This window comes from Sceloporus occidentalis, unplaced genomic scaffold (assembly GCF_023333645.1).
Source record: "Sceloporus occidentalis isolate IW3139 unplaced genomic scaffold, rSceOcc1.0.p SCAF_285, whole genome shotgun sequence".
NCBI classification, from domain to species: Eukaryota; Metazoa; Chordata; class Lepidosauria; order Squamata; family Phrynosomatidae; genus Sceloporus; species Sceloporus occidentalis.
In genome coordinates this window covers 282,395-301,449 of record NW_028317265.1, presented here as the reverse complement: position 1 = coordinate 301,449, position 19,055 = coordinate 282,395, and the positions used below count along the sequence as shown (strand labels likewise).

Below are 19,055 nucleotides of genomic sequence, written 5' to 3'. Positions count from 1 at the left end.
TGTGAGTCTAGAACGAGGTGGGACCCCCACAACCGTACGGTAACAAGCTAGACATGTAGCTACCTAGGGGAAATGTACGTGCGAGGGCCCGGTACGCTGACCCGATCCATGTGGACTGGATGGATCAATTAAAATGGAGAGTCTAGGCATACAAGTCTGAAAGACGTGTCAGACAAAGGCGGAGGATGCCTGTGGCGAGAACAGGCTAATAATAACCTCGGCTTAGTTTGGTACAAGTGGACGAGTAAGAATGTTATGAGTATTGTATGTGCGATGTATACAGTACAGGCGAGTAGACTGAACGCCAGTCAATTAAAAAACGAAGTCTCAGCCCTTATGGACCCGTAGGCCTGATACGTCTGGAACAATTGGAGCTCGCCTACCCTGACTACAATGGAAGGTTTTAGTATAGAACTTGCGCGCGTGATAGTAAATCAATATGAAGCCACGGTAGGCTATGTAAGGTACAAGCAGATCAACTACCAAGGCTTATAACGGACAACAATGGAAACCGTAAAATATTACAAGCCCCCCCAGGAACCTAATACAACATAAAATATCTATGCACATATATGTGCCAAAGTACACAACCCCTCAGGACCAGCGGTGACACATACTTCCCACGTAAAGCAAGTAATTTGGATCGGTAGCGGAAGTTGGAGCACCAAGGGTTAAAAGCCATTCTAACACTAAACCAACAGCCAAGCCGACAAAGAGTACCTGGTAGCTGAAAGAGGTATTGAGCGAAGCAACTTGTAGGATACCGGAACAACGCTAACACAGCTGACTGAGTACTTGGCCGCCCGCCAAAACTTCAGGCTGCTACTCAGGAAAAGCGTGACTCCGACTCAACGCATCACACCTGAGGGTGAGCGGTAGGGGTTAAGTAGTTCCCCAGACTCCGTCCACAAATACAGCCATTGCCATAGCCTCTAACTTATTCTTTTTTACCCATAATAAAATAAAATAGATTACACCACTAAGTAGAAGAAAAAAAATCTCTTCTCATCAGCATAAAACAAACAGAATACTGCAATCAGCAAATCATGGTTATCACAATGATCACATGTCAACAGAAAACTATATTGGTGATCACAGTGCTGGTGCTGTGGTTGCACCTTAGTTGCTGCTAAGCTCTTTGTATAAGAACACAAACAAAATCCCTTACAGAAAACAGAAGTCTAGTTTAGAAAAAGCAAGACAATTTTCGAATTGCCCACTACTATGTTAAAATGTCTTACATAGGAGGAGATACTTCCTGCTTTCTTCATGAGCTCCAATTCAGCTTGAGTTTTTATAAGTCGAAGTTGTTGTACAAGATTTTGTGTAGGTTTTATCTTCTTTTTAGTTGGGCTTATGGATTCAATGAGTGGTTGAAGGTACTTGGCATGCAGGCTTGGGTGTGCTGGTCTAACACTGTCATACCACAGTGTCACTCCTTCATCTGGTTTAAAAGCAAAACAGACAAAATTATTAGCTAACATCAATCTAGATTAAATCTTAGGTTAAATATCAATATAGTCAAAAAGAAAATCATTTTTTTTTTTTTTTTTTTTTTAATTACCATCATACAAATTATATTTTATTCAGGCCCTGCTAATGCTAGTGATAGACTTTAATGGTCTTCCTATGCAATTAAATTCTGCTAAATTGTGTTAGCAGGATTTCTTGAAATGTGATCACATACTTTGTGTCTCAATGCTGCTATGTGATCCCATGATTGTAAAACATCAGACTATATTGGAGAAATCAGTGTTGGTTTAACAACCATGGCTAGTTTTCTAAGCACACATATATTTACCTCCCCCGGGTTAGCCCCCCCCATATTAAATTTTTTTACAAAAGATCATGGCATTTGTTAGATCATTGTTAGATCAGGTTTGATCAACTGTTTTTTTCGTTAGATCTACTCTAAAATAGGCAATATTAACAATCTTTTTCAGGGGGGGCTAACCCGTAGCCAGCCCCCCCTCAACAAAAATTTCAACAAAATGTTACTGATTATGATAGCTCTACGTTAGATCAGGTTTGATCAGACAAAATTTTTGTTAGATCTAGTCTAATTACTGAGATATTGCATATTTAATGAGGGGGGGCTGGCCCCCCCTCAACTGAAATTTGGATTTTTTTTAATGGATCTTGGTAGATATTCGTTAGATCAGGTTAGATCAACAGTTTTTTACGTTAGATCTACCACGCAGGAGGCGGTATTCACAATCCTATTTTGTGTGCGGGGGATGGGTACACATACGGTCTGGCCCCCCCTCAACTGAAATTTTGATTTTTTTTAATGGATCTTGGTAGATATTCATTAGATCAGGTTAGATCAACTGTTTTTTTCGTTAGATCTACCACGCAGGAGGCGGTATTCACAATCCTATTTTGTGCGCGGGGGATGGGTACACATACGGTCTGGCCCCCCCTCAACTGAAATTTGGATTTTTTTTAATGGATCTTGGTAGATATTCGTTAGATCAGGTTAGATCAACAGTTTTTTTCGTTAGATCTATCACACAGGAGGCGATATTCACAATCCTATTTTGTGTGCGGGTAATGGGTTATACATAGGGGCTGGCCCCCCCTCAACTGAAATTTTGATTTTTTTTAATGGATCTTGGTAGATATTCGTTAGATCAGGTTAGATCAACAGTTTTTTTCGTTAGATCTACCACGCAGGAGGCGGTATTCACAATCCTATTTTGTGTGCGGGGGATGGGTACACATACGGTCTGGCCCCCCCTCAACTGAAATTTGGATTTTTTTTAATGGATCTTGGTAGATATTCGTTAGATCAGGTTAGATCAACTGTTTTTTTCGTTAGATCTACCACGCAGGAGGCGGTATTCACAATCCTATTTTGTGTGCGGGGGATGGGTACACATACGGTCTGGCCCCCCCTCAACTGAAATTTGGATTTTTTTTAATGGATCTTGGTAGATATTCGTTAGATCAGGTTAGATCAACTGTTTTTTTCGTTAGATCTATCACACAGGAGGCGATATTCACAATCCTATTTTGTGTGCGGGGGATGGGTATACATAGGGGCTGGCCCCCCCTCAACTGAAATTTGGATTTTTTTTAATGGATCTTGGTAGATATTCGTTAGATCAGGTTAGATCAACAGTTTTTTTTCGTTAGATCTACCACGCAGGAGGCGGTATTCACAATCCTATTTTGTGTACGGGGGATGGGTATACATACGAGTTGGCCCCCCCAACTGAAATTTGGATTTTTTTTAATGGATTTTGGTAGATATTCGTTAGATCCGGTTAGATCAACTGTTTTTTTCGTTAGATCTATCACACAGGAGGCGGTAATTACAATCCTATTTTATGTGCAGGGGATGGGTATACATACGGGCTGGCCCCCCCTTAACTGAAATTTGGAAAAAAAATTATGGATTTTGGTAGATATTCGTTAGATCTGGTTAGATCAACAGTTTGTTTCGTTAGATCTGTCACCCAGTAGGCTGTATTCACAATCCTATTTTGTGTGCGGGGGATGGCAATACATACGGGTTGGCCCCCCCTCAACTGAAATTTGGAATTTGTTTAATGGATTTTGGTAGATATTCTTTAGATCTGGTAAGATCAATAGTTTTTTTCGTTAGATCTACCACGCAGGAGGCGGTATTCACAATCCTATTTTTTGTGCGGGGGGTGGGTATACATACGGGTTGGCCCCCCCTCAACTGAAATTTGGAATTTTTTTCATGTATTTTGGTAGATATTCATTAGATCCGGTTAGATCAACTGTTTTTTTTGTTAGATCTATCACACAAGAGGGGGTATTGACAATCCTATATAGTGTGCGGGGGGATGGGAATACATATGGGTTGTCCCTCCAACCGAAACAAACTGTTGATCTAACCAGATCTAACGAATATCTACCAAAATCCATAATTGTTTTTCCAAATTTCAGTTGAGGGGGGGCCAGCCCGTATGTATACCCATCCCCCCGCACATAAAATAGGATTGTGAATACCGCCTCCTGCGTGGTAGATCTAACGAAAAAACCAGTTGATCTAACCTGATCTAACGAATATCTACCAAGATCCATTAAAAAAAATCCAAATTTCAGTTGAGGGGGGGCCAGACCGTATGTGTACCCATCCCCCGCACACAAAATAGGATTGTGAATACCGCCTCCTGCGTGGTAGATCTAACGAAAAAAACTGTTGATCTAACCTGATCTAACGAATATCTACCAAGATCCATTAAAAAAAATCCAAATTTCAGTTGAGGGGGGGCCAGCCCCCCCTCATTAAATATGCAATATCTCAGTAATTAGACTAGATCTAACAAAAATTTTGTCTGATCAAACCTGATCTAACGTAGAGCTATCATAATCAGTAACATTTTGTTGAAATTTTTGTTGAGGGGGGGCTGGCTACGGGTTAGCCCCCCCTGAAAAAGATTGTTAATATTGCCTATTTTAGAGTAGATCTAACGAAAAAAACAGTTGATCAAACCTGATCTAACAATGATCTAACAAATGCCATGATCTTTTGTAAAAAAATTTAATATGGGGGGGCTAACCCGGGGGAGGTCATATATTTATATACACATATTGATATACACACACACATATATACCGTATTTGCTCGATTATAAGACGACCCCCCCAAAATCTGAATATTAATTAAGTAAAAAAAGAAAAAGCCTGAATCTAAGACGACCCTATAGGAAAAAAGTTTTACCAGTAAATGTTAATTCATGTAAACTATTTTTTTTTTAATAAAAGCTAGGATTGAGAAAAATATTTTGTTTTTAATTCCTTTTATTTTCCAACCTGCCCCCCAGTTATGCACATCTGCCCCCAGGCTTGTCACTCTGCCCCATAAATGCCTTAAACCCCCTATATGCCACTGTGCCACATGATATGCCTTTTAACCCTCTAAATGCCACTGTGTCCCATGATATGCCTTTTGACCCCCTATGTGCCACTTTGCCTCCAGAAATGCCTTATACCCCTACATGCCACTCTGGCATTTAGGGGGTTAAAAGGCATATTATGGGGCAGAGTGGCATATAGGGAGGTATAAGGCATTTCAGGAGGCAAAGTGGCGTATAGAAGGTTAAAAGGCATTTCTGGAGGCAGAGTGGCGTATATAGGGTTAAAAGGCATTTCTGGAGGCAGAGTGACATTAAGGGGGTTAAAAAAATGCCTTATGCCCCCCATTTAACACCCCCCCAAAAAAACCAGGTCCCCTGCAGCATTGCGGGGGATCTGGATCTTAGTCTCATAGTCAGACCTATTTGAGGTTTGATTATAAAACGACCCATATAAGACGAGGGGTATTTTTCAGAGCATTTGCTCTGAAATAACCTCGTCTTATAATCGAGCATGAAACATTCTGTGAATATGTTTTTGTATGCATTTTATTCCAGTCACTTTTTCTTCGAGTCAAGTGAGATTGCCAACATTTTTGTCATAAGGTCTTTAATGTGGTAGTTATTCTGATATTTTAGATAAAACAAATTACTATAGAAAAAAAAATAAAAAAAAAAAAAGATTCCATACCATAAATGTTGGGCAAGACATGTCTGAATTCTTCCAGTGTGAAAGCTTCATCAACGCCAGTAAGAGCAGCCGCTCCATCTGCTCCGGATTGTGGCCCATCCCAAAGTTCACGACTAGGGTCTTTGCGTGGGACATAAAGAGTTGCCGTGTGTGAAGGAAGGCTTTTGCCAGGGTGGTTCTGAAGGAGGAGGATACTATCAGGTTCAAGAAATCCACAGAAGTAGAGAAAATCATTGTGCTGATGGAAGGGAAAAGGAATGTCATTTGTCATATAAACTGTAGGGTTTGACAGGAAAACAACAACATGGTCTCTGCCATCACCCAGAACCTCCGACTCTTTCTGTATAAGGGACATCAGCTTGTGACGACGAAGTGAATATTCCCTCTGCGTTAACCCTGGAGTGACTTCACCTGCGGAGAAACATGACAGGGCAAGTGTGACACGGTTCTCATTGTAATGCGTGTTTTGTATGTGTGCTTATTTCTGACAACCTGCTTTTGTGTGTATACGTGTTTTGTTTTTAGATAGGCATTTGATCTAGGAGCGTTAAGGATTTTTCAGTTGTTGCAAAACCTTTGTCTATGTAGCACAAAAGTATTGGGAGGAAGTCTATGAAAGTCTAACCAGTATATGATAATAAACGAAATAGAAGATGGTGTTTTGTTCTGGAAAAAGAAGCGTAATGGTTTACGGTGTGGGAGACACACATTTGTTATTAATGGTAAACAACGTCAGAAATTTGCAAAGACTATTAACCCCTTAAGGACCGGGCTCATTTTTCGTTTTCTACCCTGTGGGACCGAGGCTGTTTTGACACTTTTGTGGTGCTTGTGTTCAGGTGTAATTTTCTCCTCACCCATTTAGTGTACCCACATAAGTTATATGTTGTTTTTTTCAGGACAAGATGGGCTTTCTTCAGATACCATTATTTTGATCGTATCATCTTATTTACTATAAAAAAAATAAAAAAAACATGGTGAAAAATTGAAAAAAAAGACATTTTATGACTTTTATTTGAAAAATCTTTTACTCACCTAAAAAAGCAAGTAAAAAAACTAGCTAAATAGATTCTACTACTTGTCCTGAGTTTAGAGATACCCAATGTTTTTATGTTTTTTTGCTGTTTTTTGTACGTTATAGGGCAATAAGTACAAGCAGCATTTTATGATTTCCAAATCTTTTTTAACAAATCTGGTCAGTCTGCCTCCATCTCCTCTTTGGAACATCTTTGAAGCCGGTTAACTCAATTTAACCCATTTAAACCATATATTTTTGAAAACTAGACACCCCAGGGTATTCCAAATGCTGTTATTTTAACCCTTTCCATGCACCAATTATACAACTACACTTTGTCAAACTTTGTAATAGTAATTTTTTTTATTTTTTTTTCCACACAAATTGTACTTTAGTTACAGATATACAGGTTCTGGTATATGTCACTGTCAAACAACCCCCCAATATGTGTTCAGCAACATCTCCTGAGTACAGCGATACCCCACATGCATGGGTTTGTCAGATTGTTTGGCTGGTAAAAGGCTACTTTTGGGGCATGCGTAATTCAGGTGGTCATTTGGTCATTCTGCCTCCATCTCCTCTTTGGAATATCTTTGAAGCCGGTTAACTCAATTTAACCCATTCAAACCATATATTTTGGAAAACTAGACACCCCAGGGTATTCCGAATGCTGTTATTTTAACCCTTTCCATGCACCAATTATAGAACTACACTTTGTCAAACTTTGTAATAGTAATTTTTTTTTATTTTTTTTCCACACAAATTGTACTTTAGTTATAGATATACAGGTTCTGGTATATGTCACTATCAAACAACACCCCAATGTGTGTTCAGGAACATCTCCTGAGTACAGCGATACCCCACATGCATGGGTTTGTCGGGTTGTTTCAGATTTAAAATGCCACATTTGGGAAGTGCGCTTTTTTTCTCCATTTTGGTCAGTCTGTACCTATGCCCTATCTGTGAGCTAGGCCACTCCAATTTACCCCATCAGCCATTTTTTTTATATATTAGACACCCCTTGGGTATTTGAAGTGCTTTTATTTTAACTCTTTGAGATTTTTGAGAAATTTTAGCACTTGCTCAAAATAATAAACTTTATTTTTTTATTTTTTTTATTTTTTTAATACTTTTTTTATATTTTTTTTACACATTTTGCTGGTACTGGATGGTTCATCTAGTGACATCACTGCATAATTATTTTTAAATGTTAGCACATTTTTTTTTTTTCCATTTTTTTTTTTTTTTATTTTTTTTTTGAATATTTTACTAATCACATAGTGATTAGAAAGCTGGGCTCCATTGACTTGCATGGTTGAATGCAGTACCTGTATTCAACCAGCAAGTGGAGCCAGTTCTCTAGAGGGTCTGGAGACCCTCTAGCAAACTTTTTCTTGTTTGTTTTTTTTACAGAGCGGCGGCCATCTTACTTGATGGCGAAGATCACCGGCAGCTGCGGCTGTGACCGCTCTCCGGAGCGGTCACAGCCCACCTAAAGGTAAGTGTTTGGTGTCGCTGGATGCCTCCTGATCGAGGCATTCCAGCGACACCATTTAAGTTTAGGAGGCGATCGTTGATCGCCTCCTAAACGCTTTTAAAACGGGCGTCCGCCGCCATACAATGTATGGCGGCTGTTGACGCCCCGGGGAGGGGCCAGACATGGCCCCCGATGCCGATCTCGGCCTTGCTGAATGCCTCGACATCGAGGCATTGCAGCAAGGCCGTTTAAGCGAAGAAAGTGATCCTTGATCACTTTCTAAGCTTATTTAACTTTTTGACGGTTCAGGACCGTCAAAGGTCATTTAGTGACCTTCTTGTCATGACGGTCCTGAACCGGCAAAGGTCGCGAAGGGGTTAAATATTCTACAACTGTTTACAAAAGTCAACAACAACACCACATTTGATAGAAAAATTAAAAGACAATGGATAATTCCATAGTGTTATATATAGGCCAGTATAGCCTTGCCTGTCTCCCTTGCGGACATAATGATCATCCATAGAGTCATTTTAAACTCATATTAGCTCTTTAAAATATATATATATATAAAATATATATATAGGATTGTAGTATAAAATATATATCTACGCACACACACATATATCTACGCACACACACATATATCTACGCACACACATACATATATATATATACACACACACATATATATACACACACACACACACACAACAGTCAAATCAGGCATGTACAAATATTCAGGACATCAGGTAGGAAATGTACAACAGTCTACAGAGGTGGCCGTACACATAGTATAAACAGTATTGATGTCGGTGAGCACATGAGATATAACAAACTTGAATCGGCGAAAGCCGTAACATGACTCGTAGCATAACAGGGTGGATAGAACGTTGAAGACAATCATGGAGAGAGACATCAACGAGGAAATAGTAAAGTATAATAACCGCAAAGTCTGGGAGTGGTATGCGTCAAGCATAACAGCTTAAGTACAATACGAACATGTACATGTATCAATGTATACAGAACAGTGTCACATATGAAGAAATATCAAGGAGCGAACAATCAATATACAATGCAATGCGCAATATATATATAAAAAAAAAAAGGGGGAAAACAGAAAACTGGGCACGACACACCATCCTAAGAGCTAAGAGCAACCCTCCCAAAACGCCCCCTCACAAAGCTGAGGCCACGGAGACCAAATCTTGTCATATTGAGGCATTAGTTGTTCGTTCTGAAAAGAAAGTTTCTCTAAAATGTGGATGCGTTCTAGGTGATGACGTATAGATGTCAGGCGAAGAATCTCTGTCGATTTCCAATGGCGGGCAATGAGTAGTTTGAAAGCAATGTAGAAAGAAATGTATGACACGCTTCCTAACAGGGGCGGGAAAGTGGTCAGGGAACATGTGTAAAAGTGCGAGCTGTGGGGAGAGAGGAAGGTTAACCCCAAGAGAGGACTCGAGGAAATGAAACACCTTTTTCCACACTGCAAATATAGGTGGACACAACCACCAAACATGTAGCATCGTACCCTCAGAATGGCACCCTTTCCAGCAAAGGGAGGAGCAAGAGGGAAACATATGTGACAAGCGTTTTGGCGTAAGATACCACATACATGTTATCTTTTTTTGTAATTCAATATGATTGGTGCAATGTGTTACACCTCTCATAGCTTCCTCAGACTCAAGCCATAATTCAAGTGGAAATAAAGTGGCCAGCTCTTTTTCCCATGCCAACATGTAAGGGAGTTTGTTCTCCCAAAGATCAGAAAGGAGAAAAGCGTAGCACACAGAAATCATGCCCTTTCGAGGAGCAATTGCAGAGCATAATGTAATAAATGGGTGCGAAGAGAAAATATCAATAGTTAAAGAGGAAGAGTTAGATTGTAGTAAGTGTCTGATTTATAAATATTTGTAAAAGTCTCGTGGTGGCAGTGAAAAGGCGGAACATAAGTCAGAGAAGGGACGTAAAGAGCGGCGGAGAAACAGATCACCAAGTCATAGGGGAGAAACGGAGTCCCATGAATTTAGCTGTAAACTCGGGATTAACAATTCTAAGGAGCTGAGCGGAGTAGCCCTAGTGATACGGTGTAGAGAGGGGGTGTACAGAGTGTGGTGGGCAGGAGAGCAGGGAGAGGAGGATGATAGCGTGTGGGGGAGCCATAAGAGCTGAGAGGCCGAGTAAGGGCGTAGGTAGGAGTTTTCTAGTATGGCCCAGCGGGGGATCTCATCTTGGTAATGAAAAGCGTCCGCTTGCGAAAGTATAGCGGCTTTGTAGTAGGCCATAATATCCAGGGCCCCTAGGCCTCCTTTAAATCTAGGAGAGAAGAAGGCCTGTTTAGAAATCCTCGACCACCCTTTGAGATTGATAAAATCATTAAGTGTGTGTTGTATACGTGAGAGGAATTTATAAGGAATAGCAACCGGGACTGCTCTAAAGACGTATAACAATTTTGGGAGAACCATCATTTTGACCGATGCAATGCGTCCGAGCCATGAAAAATCAAACGAGCGCCATCTCTGGATTGTGGTTAGTATTTGTGTCCATAGAGAAATAACATTAAAATCGTTCAATTTAGATAGGGTCTTGGGTAGTTTGATCCCCAAATAAAAGAGGTAGTCTCGCCTCAATTCAAAATTATATGAGGCCTAAAGTGAGGCGGACAGGTGAGCAGGTAAGTGTAAATGCATAGCTTGCGTTTTATGTATGTTAAGTTTGGGATAAGAAACTGCTGAGTATCGAGTGAATTGGTCTAACAGTGCTGGCAACAGAGGGGCTTGTAATAGACGCCAAAATCTCATCGGCAAATAGGGCGCCTGAGCGAGGGAAGCCGTGCATCAGTGGGTCCGAGCGTATGCGTTGGGCTAACGGTTCAAGAGCTAGTGTATACAACAGGGGGGAAAGCGGGCAACCCTGGCGTGTCCCATTTCAAATCATAAACGGAGGTGATATAAAACCTGAAAAATGAACAGAAGCAGAGGGAGAAGAGTAAAGGGCCATAATGGAGCGAATTTGTCAAGAACCAACGAAAGGAAGAGCAAATGAAGCCTATCAATGGCTTTTTCCGCATGGAAAGAAATGAAAAGGCATGGAGTTTTGCGTTGTTGTCAGGCCCGGCCGGGAGCACCTACCTCGCTGCGGGGGCCGCCGCCTCGGAGCGCGATCCCCACCGGCAGACCTCCTCGCGACGTGGCCGCACGGTCCCCGGACCGTGCGCCACGCAGAGTATCGGGTCCGGCGTCGTGGGAGACGTCGGGCAGGAGGTCTAATCCTGCCCGCGGACCTCCCGATCACGGCGCGGCACTGCCTCGTGGCAGGCCGCGCTCCCGGACTCCCGGTCTGCGGGCACGAAGTGCCGAGCACGAGCCGCGCACCCGGAGAGGAGGGGGGCGGGGCTTCACCCCGTTTATGCAACCTCCCTCTCCCACAGCCACCAGAGGGAGGGGGAGGAGATAGACCCAGCTCTGTCTCCCTACACTCAGGTGTAGCAAGGGGGAGGGAGACAGGCACTCTGGGAGGTAGGAGTACAGGTGATAGGGGGTGGGAGCCTAATTACCTGCCCCTATATAAACTCCCCAAACCTCTACACCAGTGCTTCTTTGTTAAGCTTCAAGTGCTTGCTTATCCCGACCTCTAGTACTCGTGTCCTTGGTATCCTGACCTTTTTGGCTTTCGTATTCCGTTTATGCTGTCTGCTGCCTGCCTTGACCTTTGGACCGTGACCTCGACTATTCTCCTGGATTTGCCCCTCTTTGTGCTACGCTCCTGGACTCTGTATAGTGGTGCCTGCGCCACGCTCCGCACCCCTCACCTGACAAAACAAAGAAGCCATTATGGAGCCTGCAGGCGCTGCTGATGCGCTCCACACCTTGACCCAACAGATGGCAGCTATGGCCCAAAACATGATGGACCTACAGGAGAATCAGCTCCTGCTCCGCCAACAGTTCCAAGTCGTCCAAGGGGCCCTACCCCAACCACCCCCTGAAGGGGTTCTCCCCGGACCCGTGGGGGAACCATTAGCGGAAGGGGCAGGAGTCTTCCCTGAACCCCCTGTTCGGTTGCCTGCTGTCTTCGACGGAGACCGCACCAAGTATCAGGCGTTCGTGTCCTCGTGTGAACTGTTGTTTGCCTTAAAGCCTCGCACTTATGCTACGGACTATGTCAAGGTGCGTTCGGCTATCTCCCTCCTGTCCAATGGCCCCATGATCTGGGCCCATCACCTATTGCTCACGCAACACCCTGCATTGGAGACCTGGGTACTGTTCCGCCAGGCCATGGACGGTTTATATGCAGACCCCCACAGAAGGGGGACTGCTGAGAACCGCCTCCACAACCTCCGGCAAGGTCGCAAGCCGGTGGAGGACTACGTTTCGGAGTTCCGGAGCCTGGCCACAGAGACCCGGTGGAACGAACCTGCTCTGCTCCACCAGTTCCGCCTCGGGTTGGCGGAGTCCCTCAAGGATGAATTAGCCCGGGTGGATCCCCCGGCCACCCTGGATGCCCTGATTCACGCAGTCACCCTATTGGACCGCCGTCTCCGGGAACGTCGCATAGAGCGGGGTCCTCCTCCTCTCTCTCGTCCAGGCTTCCCCAACCGTCCTCCAACTGCGACTCCGAGTCCGTCCTCCAATGATGCTGTGGAACCCATGCAAATCGGGGTGGCAAGAGGACCCCTGTCGACAGCCGAAAGAACCAAACGGAGGAACGAGAACCTCTGCATGTATTGCGGGAAGCCGGGGCACTTGGTTCGTGTATGCCCCCTAGCACCGCCTCGAGGTAAGGCCACGTCTTTACGTACCTCTTTATGTCTCAACGGGGCTGCCTCTCACCTCTCCGTTCCTGTGTTATTGCAGTGGGGCGATAAGTCCGTACCCCTACGCGCCATCCTGGATTCCGGGGCCAGCGAAAGCTTTCTGGACACTGACCTTGCCCATCGCCTTCACACCCCCACACGTCTCAGGGACCCACCTCTCGAAGTCCGGCTGGTGGACGGGAGACCGATATCATCAGGGCCGGTGACCTCCGAGACTATCCCTCTCCGCCTTACCGTCGGAACGTCACATCACGAGACGGTGGTCCTCAACCTTGTCCACACTCCCACGTACCCCCTCATCCTGGGTCTTCCCTGGCTCTGTAAACACGATCCAGCAATAAAGTGGTCGTCAGGAAAAGTCACGTTTTGTTCGACCTTTTGTGTGCAACATTGTATCGCGAGGGCTGCGTTCTCCCTTATCGAGCCTTCGTCGACTCCTTCAGCTGGGGCTTCTATGCTACCCGCCCCATACCGTGGTTTTGCCTCCGTTTTTGACCCTAAGGAAGCTGAACGTCTTCCTCCACACAGACCGTACGACTGTCCTATCGATCTCCTCCCGGGGGCTCCCATACCGTTCGGTCGTATCTTTCCCCTCTCGGAACCCGAACTCAAGATCCTCAAGGAGTACATCGAGGACAACCTGAGGAGAGGCTTCATCCGACCTTCCACTTCCCCGGCCGGCGCCGGGATCTTCTTCATAGGGAAAAAAGATGGAGGACTCCGACCTTGTGTCGATTACAGGGAATTGAACCACATCACCATCAAAAACAAGTATCCCCTGCCTCTGATTCCCGAACTCATGGACCGCCTACGGGAGGCGCAAGTGTACTCCAAGCTTGATCTACTGGGCGCCTATAACCTGGTTCGCATCCGGAAGGGGGACGAATGGAAGACAGCTTTTCGTACCAGATACGGACATTACGAGTACCGGGTCATGCCGTTTGGTCTCTGTAATTCACCAGCCACCTTTCAGCGGTTCCTCAACGACTTGTTCAGGGACGTGCTGGACTCATGTGTTGTGGTCTATTTGGACGACATCCTCGTCTACTCATCCTCACTAGCAGAACACCGAAAGCACATGGCACGGGTGCTGACTCGGCTCCACCAGAACCACCTCTATGCCAAGCTCTCCAAGTGCACCTTCGAAACCACCAGGGTGGAGTTCCTGGGGTTCATAATCACCCCGGGGAAGATAGAGATGGACCCCAGGAAGGTGATGGCGATCCAGCAATGGCCTGTCCCAAACTCGGTCAAGGCCGTCCAAAGATTCATCGGTTTCGCCAACTTCTACAGGCGGTTTATCAAGGGGTTCTCTCGCCTGGTCCTCCCCATCACCAGTCTCACCAAGAAACATACCAAGTTTCGGTGGACACTACCCGCGCAAAAGGCGTTTGACATGCTGAAACAGCAGTTCACCACAGCCCCCATCCTCGTGCTCCCAAATCCTCTGAAGGCCTACTGGTTGGAAGTGGATGCCTCGGAGTCCGCTGTGGGGGCCGTTCTCTCACAGCGCCACGGAGCCCAAGACCTTCTCCATCCGGTCTCATATTTCTCCAAACGACTCTCCCCGGCTGAGAGCAACTACAACGTGGGGGACCGGGAACTCCTCGCCATCAAGATGGCCTTGGAGGAGTGGCGGCACCTGTTGGAGGGAGCACAATACCCCATTACCGTGTTCACCGACCATCGCAACTTGGAATATCTTCGTACAGCCAAGAGACTCTGCCCTCGGCAAGCCCGATGGGCGCTGTTTTTCACTCGCTTTCAACTCCATATCACCTACAGACCCGGGACAAAGAACATCAAGGCCGACGCCCTATCCAGACTGTACGACCCGGTGGAGGAACCAGTCTCGTCACAAGACGGGATCCTACAGTCAGCCCACTTCTTGGGCATACAGACGTCCCTCATGGATGACCTCCGTAGACACAGCCGAACCCTCCACTCCGAACCAGAGACAGTGTCTTGCAAGGCCTCTCAGGGCCTGTTCCTGAAAGACGGGTTGGTGTATGTACCCCTCCTCGCGAGACACGCAGTTCTCCGCGCAGTCCATGACCTTCCCTCCTCCGGTCATGGAGGACACCGTCAGACCCGAGACCTCGCCCGACGATACTTTTGGTGGCTGACTATGTCAAAAGACATCGAGCAGTACGTCCACTCATGTTCAGTGTGCGCCCGATCCAAGAAACCCACCACCAAAACCGCAGGCCTCCTGCAACCCCTCACCATCCCCGAGCGACCATGGACAGACATCACCGTGGATTTCATCGTGGACCTACCACCCTCACAAGGCCACAACACAGTCATGGTGGTGGTCGATCGTCTCACAAAGATGGCACATTTCGTCCCCACCACTGCATTACCCACGGCGGCCAAGACGGCCGACCTGTTTTTGCAGGCCATATACAGACTACATGGGACTCCCCACACAGTATTGTCAGACCGGGGGACCCAGTTCACGTCCCGATTCTGGAAAGCGTTCTGCAAGGGTTTGGGAGTCCATCGCTGTTTGTCCTCCGCATATCACCCCCGTACCAATGGCCAAACGGAACGGGTGAACCAAATACTGGAACAATACTTGCGCTGCTACGTCTCGCACCTTCAAGACGATTGGCTCGCCTTGCTACCATTGGCGGAGTTCTCATACAACAACCACCTACAACGGTCGATAGGGATGTCTCCCTTTCAAGCGGTTTACGGGTACAACCCGTCCTTCCTCTTCGACCTTCCATCCACCGAGGGGGTCCCTCCGGCCCGGGACCGTATCCAGCTACTACAACAAACCGTCCCAGTCCTCAGAGCTGCACTGCAGAAAGCCCAAGAACACCACAAGAAACAATTCGACAAACACCATCGGCCGCATGCCCCTCTTCAAGTGGGCGACAAGGTGTGGCTCTCCTCCAAATACACACCCACTCGGACACCCTCCAAGAAGTTGGGTCCCACCTATCTAGGACCCTTTCTCGTCACCGATTTGATCGGTCCGGCTGCCGTCAAGCTCAAGCTCCCTGACTCCTGGGGTATTCACCCAACGTTCCACGTCTCCTTGGTGAAGAGATGGGTCCCTCCTCTGGACGCTGGGGGAAGCAGCATTCCTCCTCCTCCGGTTCTGGTGGACGACGACCAAGAATACGAGGTGGAGAGCATCCTTGACTCCCGCATCCGCAGGGGTCGTTTTGAGTACCTGGTTCTGTGGAAGGGATACGGCCCGGAGGAACGGTCATGGGAACCCCTGGCCAACGTTCACGCCCCTGCTAAGATCCGATCCTTCCATCGCTCCCATCCTGGTCGTCCTGTTCCCCGTCGCGCCCGGGGGTCGCGTGTACGAGGGGGGGTATGTCAGGCCCGGCCGGGAGCACCTACCTCGCTGCGGGGGCCGCCGCCTCGGAGCGCGATCCCCACCGGCAGACCTCCTCGCGACGTGGCCGCACGGTCCCCGGACCGTGCGCCACCCAGAGTATCGGGTCCGGCGTCGCGGGAGACGTCGGGCAGGAGGTCTAATCCTGCCCGCGGACCTCCCGATCACGGCGCGGCACTGCCTCGTGGCAGGCCGCGCTCCCGGACTCGCGGTCTGCGGGCACGAAGTGCCGAGCACGAGCCGCGCACCCGGAGAGGAGGGGGGCGGGGCTTCACCCCGTTTATGCAACCTCCCTCTCCCACAGCCACCAGAGGGAGGGGGAGGAGATAGACCCAGCTCTGTCTCCCTACACTCAGGTGTAGCAAGGGGGAGGGAGACAGGCACTCTGGGAGGTAGGAGTACAGGTGATAGGGGGTGGGAGCCTAATTACCTGCCCCTATATAAACTCCCCAAACCTCTACACCAGTGCTTCTTTGTTAAGCTTCAAGTGCTTGCTTATCCCGACCTCTAGTACTCGTGTCCTTGGTATCCTGACCTTTTTGGCTTTCGTATTCCGTTTATGCTGTCTGCTGCCTGCCTTGACCTTTGGACCGTGACCTCGACTATTCTCCTGGATTTGCCCCTCTTTGTGCTACGCTCCTGGACTCTGTATAGTGGTGCCTGCGCCACGCTCCGCACCCCTCACCTGACAGTTGTGAAGCCTCCCAGGAGAGGTCAATAATTATTATTATCGTTAGCCTGTCGGTGTCTGACAAATCCTACCTGGTCATAATGTAGAAGAAAGGAGTATTGAAGAGAGTCTATTCGCTAATAATTTGGCATATATCTTAATATCATTGTTTAATAAAGAAATAGGTCTGAAATTGTCACATCTATCTGTAGTTTTGCCTGGCTTGGGAAGGGTAATTGTCAGGTCACTCGGTGCCGGATCAGGTAGGAGTCTCAATGCAGGGGCAGGTTCAGAACATGGCTGTAAGCCAGCTGATGTGTCCAGTTCAGGGCTGTGCGCTACTTTAGCTATAGATTTTCTCTTAGGCGCCATCTTTAGGTATTCGGAGAGAGCAGGAGAAAAACAGGCAGGAAACTTGAAGCCCACTGGCAGGGCAGACGGCTAGGAAGCCCACTGGCAGGGCAGACGGCTAGGAAGCCCTCAGGCAGGGCACGCGGCTAGGAAGCCCTCAGGCAGGGCACGCGGCTAGGAAGCCCTCAGGCAGGGCACGCGGCTAGGAAAGCCCTCAGGCAGGGCACGCGGCTAGGAAAGCCCTCAGGCAGGGCACGCGGCTAGGAAAGCCCTCAGGCAGGGCACGCGGCTAGGAAAGCCCTCAGGCAGGGCACGCGGCTAGGAAAGCCCTCAGGCAGGGCACGCGGCTAGGAAAGCCCTCAGGCAGGGCACGCGGCTAGGAAAGCCCTCAGGCAGGGCACGCGGCTAGGAAGCTCTCAGGCAGGGCACGCGGCTAGGAAGCTCTCAGGCAGGGCACGCGGCTAGGAAGCAGCTGGACAGGTAGGTACGTCTGGAACACGCCGGGGTCTGGTACACAAAACTGGATCTAGAGAAAAATGTAACAAAAAACAAAGATAACTCCAGCTCACCATTTAGATGTTTTGCAGAGACGCTTCAAATTGCAGGGAGCACAGGATAGAAGGCCGAGCCATATCCTCGGTTAATCCAAATGACAGTTTCGATAGAAGATCCAGCTCCACAAATAAGGGTTAAAAATTCAAAATTTAATTAGACCAGTTAAAACATGATAGACAAAAAAAGAGAAAAAAAGAGAGATGTGCTCAAGTGATTGAGAAAAAATACGCCAACGCGTTTCAAACCTTACGGTTCTTAATCATGGCTTAAAAGTATGTTGCTGCTACTGCACCTTATATATAAATGACTGTCTAGAGCAGGGGTGGGCAATTAATTTTCCCATGGGGCCACATGAGAAATTGGAATGGTTTTAGAGGGCCAGACCTCTACAAACTACAAACTCCGAAGCCTTGTCCATTTTGTTAACTTATGTGCTGTTTAATAAAGTTATTCAAGCCTACGTCATTGGTAGAGGTGCTTGAATAAGTAAGGCCTGAATAACTATTAGCACAGCACAGAAGTGAACAAAATGAACAAGGCTTCGGAGTGCATACCGTATTTTTCGCTCTATAAGACGCACCTGCTGATAAGACGCACCTAGATTTTAGAGGAGAAAAAAAAGGAAAAAATATTTTGAGCTAAAAAATGGGCTAAAATATTTATTACAATAACTGAATAAGCTATGAACACAGTAAGACACACGCAGTAAGACACACACAGACACAGTAAGACACACACAGACACAGTAAGACACACACAGACACAGTGAGACACACACAGACACAGTAAGACACACAGACACAGTAAGACACACACAGACACAGTGAGACACACACAGACACAGTGAGACACACACAGACACAGTGAGACACACACAGACACAGTAAGACACACACAGACACAGTAAGACACACACAGACACAGTGAGACACACACAGACACAGTAAGACACACACAGACACAGTGAGACACACACAGACACAGTAAGACACACACAGACACAGTGAGACACACAGACACAGTGAGACACACACAGACACAGTAAGACACACAGACACAGTGAGACACACACAGACACAGTAAGATACACACACACACAGTAAGACACACACACACAAACACAGTAAGACACACACAGACACAGTAAGATACACACACACACAGTAAGACACACACACACAGTAAGACCTCCCTCCCTAACCCCCCTTCTCAGTATCTCCCCTCTAACTCCCTAACCCCCCCTTCTCAGTATCTCCCCTCTAACTCCCTAACCCCCCCTTCTCAGTATCTCCC

The 19,055-nt window shown here is 46.8% G+C and overlaps 1 protein-coding gene across 1 annotated transcript in view; it reads right to left on the bottom strand.

Annotated features, from left to right (window-relative positions):
- The window catches only part of LOC149275465 (xaa-Pro aminopeptidase 3-like), a 166,753-nt gene that overhangs the window by 123,339 nt on the left and 24,359 nt on the right, over positions 1-19,055 (bottom strand). The window contains exons 5-6 of the mRNA XM_089504704.1: positions 5,524-5,934; positions 1,242-1,444 (exon numbers count right to left, since the gene is read on the bottom strand). Of these exons, the coding sequence (XP_089360830.1) occupies positions 1,242-1,444; positions 5,524-5,934 (614 nt within the window). The remainder of the gene's footprint in view (positions 1-1,241; positions 1,445-5,523; positions 5,935-19,055) is intronic.